The 12,349-nt window shown below is 34.1% G+C and overlaps 1 protein-coding gene across 5 annotated transcripts in view; it reads right to left on the reverse strand.

The window, feature by feature from the left end:
- The window catches only part of ANKS1B (ankyrin repeat and sterile alpha motif domain containing 1B), a 1,278,065-nt gene that overhangs the window by 1,079,925 nt on the left and 185,791 nt on the right, over positions 1 to 12,349 (reverse strand). For all 5 annotated transcript variants that reach the window (XM_024256170.3, XM_024256168.3, XM_024256167.3 and 2 more), the window contains exon 3: positions 6,014 to 6,170. In XM_024256170.3, the coding sequence (XP_024111938.1) occupies positions 6,014 to 6,170 (157 nt within the window). The remainder of the gene's footprint in view (positions 1 to 6,013; positions 6,171 to 12,349) is intronic.

Genomic DNA, 12,349 nt, shown 5'->3' on the forward strand with positions numbered 1-12,349 from the left:
GTTATCAAAATCTTAACACAGTAATTTAAAACCTGCAATGCTTTGAAATGTAAGTTAAGATTTATCTATTTTAATAAGTATGCCTAATGGAATTTTATATTTGATAGAAGTATCTAGGATTCATTGAATCAAAATTTTTTTTAATTTTTATCACTTTAATAGAAACAATCCAACATTTCCCTAAATCATATAAGCCAACTTCCAAAAATGATAAATGATTTAGCCATGTTTGTCAGAGGCCCTCCTGGGTCCAGATGGACAGTGATATCTGCACTGTGCATCACATCTTTAGACATTTATTAATAAGAGAGATCAAAACAATTATAACAGACTTTTAATAGACTGGCTTTCCAAAAGACAGATGAGAAGGTAAATTCTTGGTAACAAAAGATTTATAGAAAGGTTTCCCAAATTAAGTTTCATTTTATTTTCCACATAAGTACAAATCATTGCTTCTTTTGCAAAGAAAATGAAAAGATTTTGGCCTTAAGATATAAAAGTACCGTTTTGAAATGTGACCATGGGTTGTGAGGATGGACCTAGATCAGTTCCCAGACAAGTTACTAGGAGTATCACAGTACAACATGTGCAGCTTATAAGGGTTCAGTTGAAAATCAATAAGATTTTCCTAGAAATGTATCAAGATTTTTAAAAATGTTAAGATACAGAACACTGAACCCAGTTGCAAGGCAGAGGGACCCTTCAGACTATTTCAGCAACATAGGTAGATGGTGTATAGGTATGTCAGGTGGTGGAAGGGTCAGGAGAAAAATGAACGAGAAATTTTAGTAACCAAAATGCAATAACCCTAAATGAGGGTTCTGGAAAGAAAGAGCAGCTGCCACCATCAGAGTTATCATCATAGCTAACACTACGTACTAGACATCGTTGCATTTTATATATGTTTACTCATTTAATCCTCATTATGAGATAGATACTATTATCATTATCTCCATTTTACAGATGAGAAAACTGAGGCACTGAATAGTTGAATAACTTGCCTTTCGTTATGCAGCCATTTAGTGGTAGGACCGGGATTTGAACGCAAGTAGCCAAGACCCAAAGTGGGTGTTCTTAACCATCACACTTACCACCTTCCAAAATAAGAACTATTACTACTACTACTTGTTGAGTGCCTAAAAACTATATATATTGTCTCATTTAACTCTTACAACAATTCTCCAAAATTTATATTAAAATTGTCTACTTCATGGACAAGGAAACTAAAATACAAAAAGGTTAAATTACACATCCAAGTAGAATTAAGATATTTTGCAAGCTGTATCTGACAAATCTAAAACCCATGCTCTTTCCACTATACCACGTTGTCTGCCATGTGTTGCTATATTGTCAAAGAAGAGCTGGGAATTAGTGATCTGAAAGCAGAATTTCCAGAGGTTTTCCTCAGAAAAACACCAACTGAGAACAGGAAGTAGCTGTTTAGATAGCTGTTCTGATGAAAATAAAAGGATAAGAAGGGGTCAGACCCAAACAAATCTTAATGTTCTAGAAAGCAACTCGAACTTACCCTGGATGATAGAAGAATGCAAGTAAGTTGAGAGTATAGAAGGAAGATTTGAAAATTTAAAAAGGAGTAGAGTGACAAGGGGAAAATAGCACTAGGAAAGGCTTCTTACTATTTTACCTTGCAAGTAAGTATCAAGAGAGAGCATTTGAAGGTCAAACCCAGAGGGAAAATCTACTCTTTCAAGATAATCAATGAAAAGTTAAGACCTGTTAGATGGGGAATCCAGCTGAGGGTACTGTTTCTTCCATCATTTGTCAGGAGTCCTTCTTTACCTGGTTTGAAAGTATTACTATAATCTACTTCTTCATAAACATTGATCACATACAGGTTTAGACTCCCTGGTCTTCTTATCTGTTTTTCTTATCAGGCTTATAAAACAGCCAATCTTATTACTTCACACCATGAAAATATGATACAGATATATACCTCCTGACCAACCCAAACTTCCCCCTGGTCTGAAAGAGATTCAATCTCAGTTTTCAAAATACAGTATCTCTTTGAGAAAAGAGAAAGGCCAATTATGAAATAACGATTCCTCAAAGGCCTCTCTACTGTTCCAGAGCCCTGAGCCTAGGAAATTACAAAAGCAAAATTGAAAAATTTTCTAGTAACACCAATTAGCACTGTTCAGATCTCAAGGGAAAATATTTCAATCATTCAAGACCTACTCAGGAGAAAATGTTCACAGATTTTATCCATGATCAACACATACTGGGATTGTCACCTCAGTGGATGCCACAACGGTGGTACTTTTACAAGAGCATGATTGTGTATTTGTGTATGCTCACAAGTAATCTAAAATAATCTAATTTGAAATAAATAGGCTGTGATGAGGCACTGATTAATAATTCCTAGTATGGCTACACAGAATATTCTTAAAATGTTTTTAGTTCCTTCTTTTTTACCAAATGGGTATTCTCTGAAACATTAGGACCCTTCCAGATAATGGATGATAAAACAAAACTGGCCAACAAAAGCCATTTACCAAAAGCTCTTAGTTCAGAGTAAAACATCTAACAAGAGTTGGATTCGAGTTTTGGTGAATGGCAAAGGCAATGTGTTTTTCAGACAAGGCCCCTCTGGGTTTTGCCTTAATGTTAAAATAAAGAAAAAAGAAAAAGAGGAAGAGAAGGTAAAGGGAAGAAAGGATTAATGAAATTTAAAGAAATTGAAAATTTTCAATTTAAAGGAAATTTAAATTGCAAAAAGGAAATAATCAGATGATAAAAGAGAAGAAGGATGTGGCAATTATAAAAACCATAATCCATGATTCCTCAGGGATCTAGAACTAGAAATTCCATTTGACCCAGCCATCCCATTACTGGGTATATACCCAAAGGACTATAAATCATGCTGCTATAAAGACACATGCACACGTATGTTTATTGCGGCATTATTCACAATAGCAAAGACTTGGAACCAACCCAAATGTCCAACAATGATAGACTGGATTAAGAAAATGTGGCACATATACACCATGGAATACTATGCAGCCATAAAAAATGATGAGTTCATGTCCTTTGTAGGGACATGGATGAAATTGGAAATCATCATTCTCAGTAAACTATCGCAAGAACAAAAAACCAAACACCGCATATTCTCACTCATAGGTGGGAATTGAACAATGAGAACACATGGACACAGGAAGGGGAACATCACACTGTGGGGACTGTTGTGGGGTAGGGGGAGGGGGGAGGGATAGCATTGGGAGATATACCTAATGCTAGATGACGAGTTAGTGGGTGCAGCGCACCAGCATGGCACATGTATACACATGTAACTTACCTGCACATTGCGCACATGTACCATAAAACCTAAAGTATAATAATAGTAATAATAATAATAATAATAATAAACTCAAAAAAAAAAAAAAAAAACCATAATCCAGGTGGTGTCCACTTTGTTTAGAATGGTGAACAAGACCTAGGTTGAAGTGTTACCATGTAAATTACTTCATCTCTCCAAACCTATCTTATCTGTATAATGAGAATATTATTTTCCCTATAAACCTTATAATATAGTTTATAAACCAAAAGAGATAACATATTTTTAAAATGCATTGTAAACTTTAAATATTAAAATGTAGAATAGAATTATTTTTAAAGAAAACTGTATTAGAAACCAAAGATAACTTTCAGAAATCAGAATGAAGCCCTGACTATAATGCATAATTTTAACATAACATAAATGTATTACTGGTTGAGAGCTTAGGCTTTGGATCAGAAAAACCTGCGTTCAAACACTGGCTGCATTTCTTAGTAGCTGTGATGTTACGGTCAATTTACTCTATCTCTCTAAGGCTGTAACTCCATATATATAGTAGCAACAATAATCTAGGGCTTAGTAAGATAACGGGAATGAAGTATTTTGCACAATGCCTGGCATACAGTAAACAATCCATTAAGTGATAGGATTTAGGATGACAATACCAACGCGCTATTGTGTAAAGGGCTCTGGAGTCAAAGTCCTGAGTCTCAGTCTCAGTTTCAGTCACTCAGTAACATGTGGCCTTTGACAAGTTGTTTAGTTTTACAGAGCATGATTTCTCAACTATAAAATGGGAGTGATATTATCAATTCAGAGGATTATTGTGAGAATTAATTAAATCGTATTTTAGAGGTGAAAGTGTTTAGAACAGTGCCCGCTTTACCTTATGTCTCAATAAATGTTAATTACCATTTTTATTTCCTTTATTGTTTAAATACATAAAAGTTTATAATTAACAAGAAGATTCTGTCCTATTCAGAAGGAAAAAAGAAAGCTAAAATTAAAAGTTATCTATAAAAATAAAAATCCTACATCAAAAAATTTAGGAGAAATGGCATAGAATGGGAAAACTATGATCAGCATTAAAAGAGTATTTAACAAAGAAAAAATTATTAAAAATCATAAGAAAGTTGCAACTTGTTGCCAATAGAAACCACAACACAAAGCAGCAGAGGTGAACAAAGAACTTTGAATATGGTCTCCTTAAAAAGACACTTTTTGTAATTTAATTGATCTATTCAACATTACCAAAAACAAGTATTTCTCTTTAAAACATACAATAACTTTTCATTTTCAAATGTAAGTGAATACTATATGTTATTTCTTATTTTCATGTCATTTAAAAACATCTTGTTTGTAAAAACTAACATCCTCTTGTTTAACCTTGGATTGTTTTTCCATTTTATGTCAGGTTTGCTTTGCGGTATTCAGACAATTTTAAGAATAACCACCAGATGGCTCATCTCATAAATGATCTAACTGTTGGTTTTCTGTGGAAGAGAAGAGCATTGTCACAAATTTCCTTCTGGCATGATATGATGATAAAGATAGCCATATCTATCATGTTTTAAAGACTGGGTGCATTCTTATTAAAATTTCTGCATTTTTGTAACCTGTAAACATGGAAATTTTTATTGTGATAAATATTAATGACACTTTTCCAATTAATAAAATGTTTTCCTGATTAGTCCTTTCAACAACCGCATATATATTTTCATTGAAAAAATATGTATTTTTCTTCCCTTTGCTGTTTACAGCAATTGTTACTTTTTATCCTTCAGTCTGAATTTCAAAGTCCGGCAAAGTCTGCATCCATTTGAACAATATGCTAATTGTGCTTTATTAGATATGCTTGCCCTAAAGTAACCTACTTGCATTGATATTGGACAACTGCCAACCTGGAGCTTAATGCCGTGATTGTAATTCAATTGTTGGACTGCCTGCTGGTTTTCAAATATAGTTTTACAAAATGGGAACAGTAGGGGGCATGCAGAGCTCAAGATGTTTGTTATCATACTGTATTAGGGGACCATATTTTACTTTCTGGAATCTGTGGTCTTATCTGTTTAGAATACTGACACTGGTTTTCTTTTTAAAATATGTCCATTATGTGTAATATAGATATTGTGTACTTACAAATACATTACCTGTCAGAATCATACTGCTGCTGTGTTTTATTCAACTTATTCTGGGCATATGTGTTTGTGTGTGTGTGTGTATATATATATATAAATTTTAACTTAATATGTGACAAGCAACTGTATATGCTATATTTCACATTTTGATTCACCAGAGTACTTAACTGTGAAAGTGCTAAGTAAATGGTAAAGCATTATGCAAATGATAGGCATATCATTGTTTTAGCATTTAAAATTGTATTAAGAAACATTCTAATTCTCATTACAAACATGGATTCTGTTCTATCTTTAAATATTCAATGGCTATAAAATGGCTGATTATATAAGACAGGCAAAAATATTTCAGCTACTTCCTTTATGTACGATTTTCCCGTTAACAAAGTATCTTTACAAATGCCCAACTTAGTCCCTGCACATCATATCTGAACACCAAAGAATTTTTCAAATTTCTTCTTTTAGGAAATTCAGCAATGGAAAGGCCTTTGGGCAAGGTAAAGATAAAAAAATCACATTTTCAATATGGCTTTGCCTTTGTAAAACTAGAAAAATTACATCATGGGCAAACATTTGGCAAGTGCACCTGTTCATTGACCCTGGAATGTGATGGTCCATGATGAATAAGAATCTTCACAATTTCCACATCTCCTTTCCAGGCAGCCAGGTGAATAGGAAAATACCCTTTGTTGTCTGCTACATTTGTTGATGCCTCATACTGAAGTAGTTTGAGAACTATGTCCCTAAAAAGGAAAACACAACAACAACAGAATAGGCTGAGCAAGACAAATTGTATTAAATAGGTAATTTAAAAAGAATACTAGATGCTGGCTGGGAATTTAGAGTAATCATTCAAGATACTAACACATAAAGTTGGGTTTCAAAGTTTTTGCCTACTCAACATTTAGCTAATTTACTTACCTGGAAAACCATCACCCCACGCCACACACACACACACACACACACACACACACACACACACACAGAGAGAGAGAGAGAAAGAGAGTGAGAGCACACATTGACTAACCAATTAAACTACTTAATAGAATTCATATAGGCAAAACTTAACCGATTTCATTAATTAGATGAGCTAAGTAAAATGAAGAGGATACCAACTCCCTTTTTTTTTTTTTTAAAGAGGTCTTTCCAGATAGCCCATATCTGAGATTCAGCTTGAAGGAAAAGTTGAAGTTACAAGTATATTCCTTGTTTACAAAAAAAAAAAGTTATCATAATACCAAGGAGACATTTATAAAATTTACACATCATTCCTACAGAGAACTGGAATAAGAGATTTAAGGGGCATGTAAAAGAGAAAGAAAGTGCAGTATGTAAGGGACCCTGACAAGCTAACTGTAGTACTAGCCCAGGGTTAAAAAATAATAATAAAAAACTTTTAATAACTTCTCAGTGATGGCACACAACACACTTTGAGTATTCCTTGTTCCTACTTGTGAATTCCTTCACCTTTCTTCTCCAAGCATAAAAAATTATTTCAAAGGGAAACTCATTTAAAAGACAAGTTCCACCATTAATGCAATTTCAACACATATTCAATATATCCTACCCAAAAAATTTTGAACTTAATCCCCACCAGGTTTTCAAAGTAAAAATCCTGAACTGCATTACTCAACCTTAGAAAGAATTAATTAATAATTATTAGCATAAATTATATCAAAATATATATCAACAATCAAAAAACCCTTCAAAAAATTAATGAATCCAGGAGCTGGTTTTTTGAAAGGATCAACAAAATTGATAGACCGCTAGCAAGACTATTAAATAAAGAAGAAAAGAGAGAAGAATCAAATAGACGCAATAAAAAATGATAAAGGGGATATCACCACCCATCCCACAGAAATACAAACTACCATCAGAGAATACTACAAACACCTCTACGCAAATAAACTAGAAAATCTAGAAGAAATGGATACATTCCTCGACACATAAACTCTCCCAAGACTAAACCAGGAAGAAGTTGAATCTCTGAATAGACCAATAACAGGAGCTGACATTGTGGCAATAATCAATAGCTTACAAACCAAAAAGAGTCCAGGACCAGATGGATTCACAGCCGAATTCTACCAGAGGTACAAGGAGGAACTGGTACCATTCCTTCTGAAACTATTCCCATCAACAGAAAAAGAGGGAATCCTCCCTAACTCATTTTATGAGGCCAGCATCATCCTGATACCAAAGCCGGGCAGAGACACAACCAAAAAAGAGAATTTTAGACCAATATCCTTGATGAACATTGATGCAAAAATCCTCAATAAAATACTGGCAAACCGAATCCAGCAGCACATCAAAAAGCTTATCCAACATGATCAAGTGGGCTTCATCCCTGGGATGCAAGGCTGGTTCAATATACGAAAATCAATAGATGTAATCCAGCATATAAACAGAACCAAAGACAAAAACCACATGATTATTTCAATAGATGCAGAAAAGGCCTTTGACAAAATTCAACAACCCTTCATGCTAAAAACTCTCAATAAATTAGGTATTGATGGGACGTATCTCAAAATAATAAGAGCTATTTATGACAAACCCACAGCCAATATCATACTGAATGGGCAAAAACTGGAAGCATTCCCTTTGGAAACTGGCACAAGACAGGGATGCCCTCTCTCACCACTCCTATTCAACATAGTTTGGAAGTTCTGCCCAGGGCAATCAGGCAGGAGAAGGAAATAAAGGGTATTCAATTAGGAAAAGAGGAAGTCAAATTGTCCCTGTTTGCAGATGACATGATTGTATATCTAGAAAACCCCATTGTCTCAGCCCAAAATCTCTTTAAGCTGATAAGCAACTTCAGCAAAGTCTCAATATACAAAATCAATGTACAAAAATCACAAGCATTTTTATACACCAATAACAAACAGAGCCAAATCATGAGTGAACTCCCATTCACAATTGCTTCAAAGAGAATAAAATACCTACGAATTCAACTTACAAGGGACGTTAAGGACCTCTTCAAGGAGAACTACAAACCACTGCTCAATGAAATAAAAGAGGATACAAACAAATGGAAGAACATTCCATGCTCATGGGTAGGAAGAATCAACATCATGAAAATGGCCATACTGGCCAAGGTAATTTATAGATTCAATGCCATCCCCATCAAGCTACCAATGACTTTCTTCACAGAATTGGAAAAAACTACTTCAAAGTTCATATGGAACCAAAAAAGAGCCCGCATCACCAAATCAATCCTAAGTCAAAAGAACAAAGCTGGAGGCATCACGCTACCTGACTTCAAACTATACTACAAGGCTACAGTAACCAAAACAGCATGGTACTGGTACCAAAACAGAGATATAGACCAATGGAACAGAACAGAGCCCTCAGAAATAACGCCGCATATCTACAACTATCTGATCTTTGACAAACCTGAGAAAAGCAAGCAATGGGGAAAGGATTCCCTATTTAATAAATGGTGCTGGGAAAACTTGCTAGCCATATGGAGAAAGCTGAAACTGGATCCCTTCCTTACATCTTATACAAAAATTAATTCAAGATGGATTAAAGACTTAAACGTTAGACCTAAAACCATAAAAACCCTAGAAGAAAACCTAGGCGTTACCATTCAGGACATAGGCATGGGCAAGGACTTCATGTCTAAAACACCAAAAGCAATGGCAACAAAAGCCAGAATTGACAAATGGGATCTAATTAAACTAAAGAGCTTCTGCACAGCAAAAGAAACTACCATCAGAGTGAACAGGCAACCTACAAAATGGGAGAAAATTTTCACAACCTACCCATCTGACAAAGGGCTAATATCCAGAATCTACAATGAACTCCAACAAATTTACAAGAAAAAAACAAACAACCCCATCAAAAAGTGGGCGAAGGACAAGAACAGACACTTCTCAAAAGAAGACATTTATGCAGCCAAAAAAACACATGAAAAAATGCTCATCATCACTGGCCATCAGAGAAATGCAAATCAAAACCACAATGAGATACCATCTCACACCAGTTAGAATGGCAATCATTAAAAAGTCAGGAAACAACAGGTGCTGGAGAGGATGTGGAGAAATAGGAACACTTTTACACTGTTGGTGGGACTGTAAACTAGTTCAACCATTGTGGAAGTCAGTGTGGCGATTCCTCAGGGATCTAGAACCAGAAATACCATTTGACCCAGCCATCCCATTACTGGGTATATACCCAAAGGACTATAAATCATGCTGCTATAAAGACACATGCACACGTATGTTTATTGCGGCACTATTCACAATAGCAAAGACTTGGAACCAACCCAAATGTCCAACAATGATAGACTGGATTAAGAAAATGTGGCACATATACACCATGGAATACTATGCAGCCATAAAAAATGATGAGTTCATGTCCTTTGTAGGGACATGGATGAAACTGCAAATCATCATTCTCAGTAAACTATCGCAAGGACAAACAACCAAACACCGCATGTTCTCACTCATAGATGGGAATTGAACAATGAGAACACATGGACACAGGAAGGGGAACATCACACTCTGGGGACTGTTGTGGGGGAGGGGAAAGGGGGAGGGATAGCATTAGGAGATATACCTAATGCTAAATGACGAGTTAATGGGTGCAGCACACCAGCGGCACATGTATACATATGTAACTAACCTGCACATTGTGCACATGTACCCTAAAACTTAAAGTATAATAATAATAAAAAAAGAAAAAAATACATATATATATCAACAATCAAAAGCAGTAATTCTAAACAAAACTGTATTTTCATTTGGATGCATTTAAGAAGCAAATTCTATTAACTCACTAAATGAAATGCTAGTCAGACACATAGAAATAAAAATATACATATAATTACAATATATAATAAAGTTGTTTCTTATATACAAGAAATCACTAATGGGGAGGGTGAACATAACAGATTTACATTTAAATATTTCATAAAATCAGACTCTAGATGCAAGTAACAAATGAAAAAACTTGGAGGAAATTTTAATAGAAGCAAGATTAGAATTTTGATAGCTCACAAGAAAAACAGATATGATATGATACAAAATTATGGTAAATGGTAAAACATACTGTCCAGAATGTGTCCTAAAGTCACAACATTTGACTTAATTGCTAAATGTAAGAAATCATGATTTTAAAAAAACAAGAATATGTTGTAGAAATATTTACAATCCAAGGAGTCCTAAATTGTCTAATGATATAATTTCTGAGAAATTAAGAATTAAATTTTAACATTTCTCTTTGAAAAACCAGCATTATTTTACAAAATCTGAATTTAGAAGACTTGGATTTGTGTCCCAGCTATGCAAACTACCTGAGGCTGTGATCCTGGAGAAATGATAATCACACACCACATAATGATAATTCGATCAACAATAGACCACCCGCATATATAATGGTTGTCCAAAAAGATTATCACACCTCATTTTTACTGTACCTTTTCTATGTTTTGATATGTTTAAATACATAAATACTTTCTATATCTACTGTGTTACAATTGCCTACAGTATTCAGTACAGTAACATGCTGTGCAGGCATGTAACTCGGGAGCAATGGGTCATACCATGTAGCCTAGGTGTGTGATAGGCTATACCACTTAGATTTATGTAAGTGCACTCTATGATGTTCACACAATGATGAAATCACGTAATTAGACATTTCTCAGAATGTATCCCTGTCATTAAGCAACACATGACTGTACTTAGTCTCATTTTCTTTTTCTTTTCTTCAGGAGATACTATAATGATAATGTCTACTCAAAACTGGTAATAGCATTAAATAAGATCATAAAAAAGAATTCACTCAATAAATAGTAAAGCACTATACCAATATTAGCACTTGTCCCAAGTAAAAATAAAATACTTTAGAAGTGAAATGAAATGCTTATAGAAAGTCACCTTTGAAAAACAGAACCAGAAAATCAGAAGGAAACTTAAAGGTTATCCAGTTCACACGCTTCTCCCCATTTCCCTGCCAAGCAAGGGTTGTTATATAGGGTCTTCCATTCTGACATAAATAAATACATAACTTCAGTGAGGTAATGAGAATTCAATACCTATGAATAACAAAGGCAGATAAGAAAACATCCAAAGTCCCAACTCTCTACTATTTACAAACCTGGTTACCTTGAGGAAATTAAGTAACCTCTGTCTCTCTTTCAGATATTGTGAAAATAGAATTTAGAGATTACATCTCGGTGCTAGTTTCAAAGAGTTATGGTGTGAATCAAATGAGAAACAGATAGAATTGTAAAATTATATATACAATCAAAAGTTGTTCTCAAGGAAGATTGTTGCAATGTTAAACAATTCCAGTGATTGCTTTTTAAATAAAATATTTCAGCATTTAAAAGGCAAAATAATACCAAAAGAAGTTAGTCAAATTAAATACCTGGATCTAAAATGTAGAATTTAGCCTACTACAAAATAGACTTCTCCCAGTTACTGTCAAAGACAACTGTGAGAAGAGAGAAATTCCATTTCTTAATACCTAAGGAAATAAAAAATATATTCTGAAGCTTCTTCTCCTATAAAGCATTTCCTTTCAAGGGGTAAAGACGAAAAAGATTGATGGGATCATCAATTCTATTTCCTTTTACTCTTGCTCCAATCACTTAGAATTTCATTTGTTCTTTGGCTCAAATTTTATTGACATTTTCTAATAATGTATGTGATATACATTCATTCTTCATTTATCAGGAAGATTTATGACAAGAGTGAAAAAATGTCTATTTTGAAAACTGACTAACTAATCATTTGTATTTTCTAGTATTACCACCATCTAATATCTAAATCAGAAAAGCATAATCTGTATGTTTATAAAATTGCCTTTGGAAAACACTAAGATCCTAACTACACATTATTTACACGTTATTTTTAAGTTTTGAAAAATGTATTTATTTTAATAAATAAATATTTTGTTAAATGTGCTTTTTTTTTTC

The sequence above is a fragment of the Pongo abelii genome, chromosome 10 (genome assembly GCF_028885655.2).
Source record: "Pongo abelii isolate AG06213 chromosome 10, NHGRI_mPonAbe1-v2.0_pri, whole genome shotgun sequence".
NCBI classification, from domain to species: Eukaryota; Metazoa; Chordata; class Mammalia; order Primates; family Hominidae; genus Pongo; species Pongo abelii.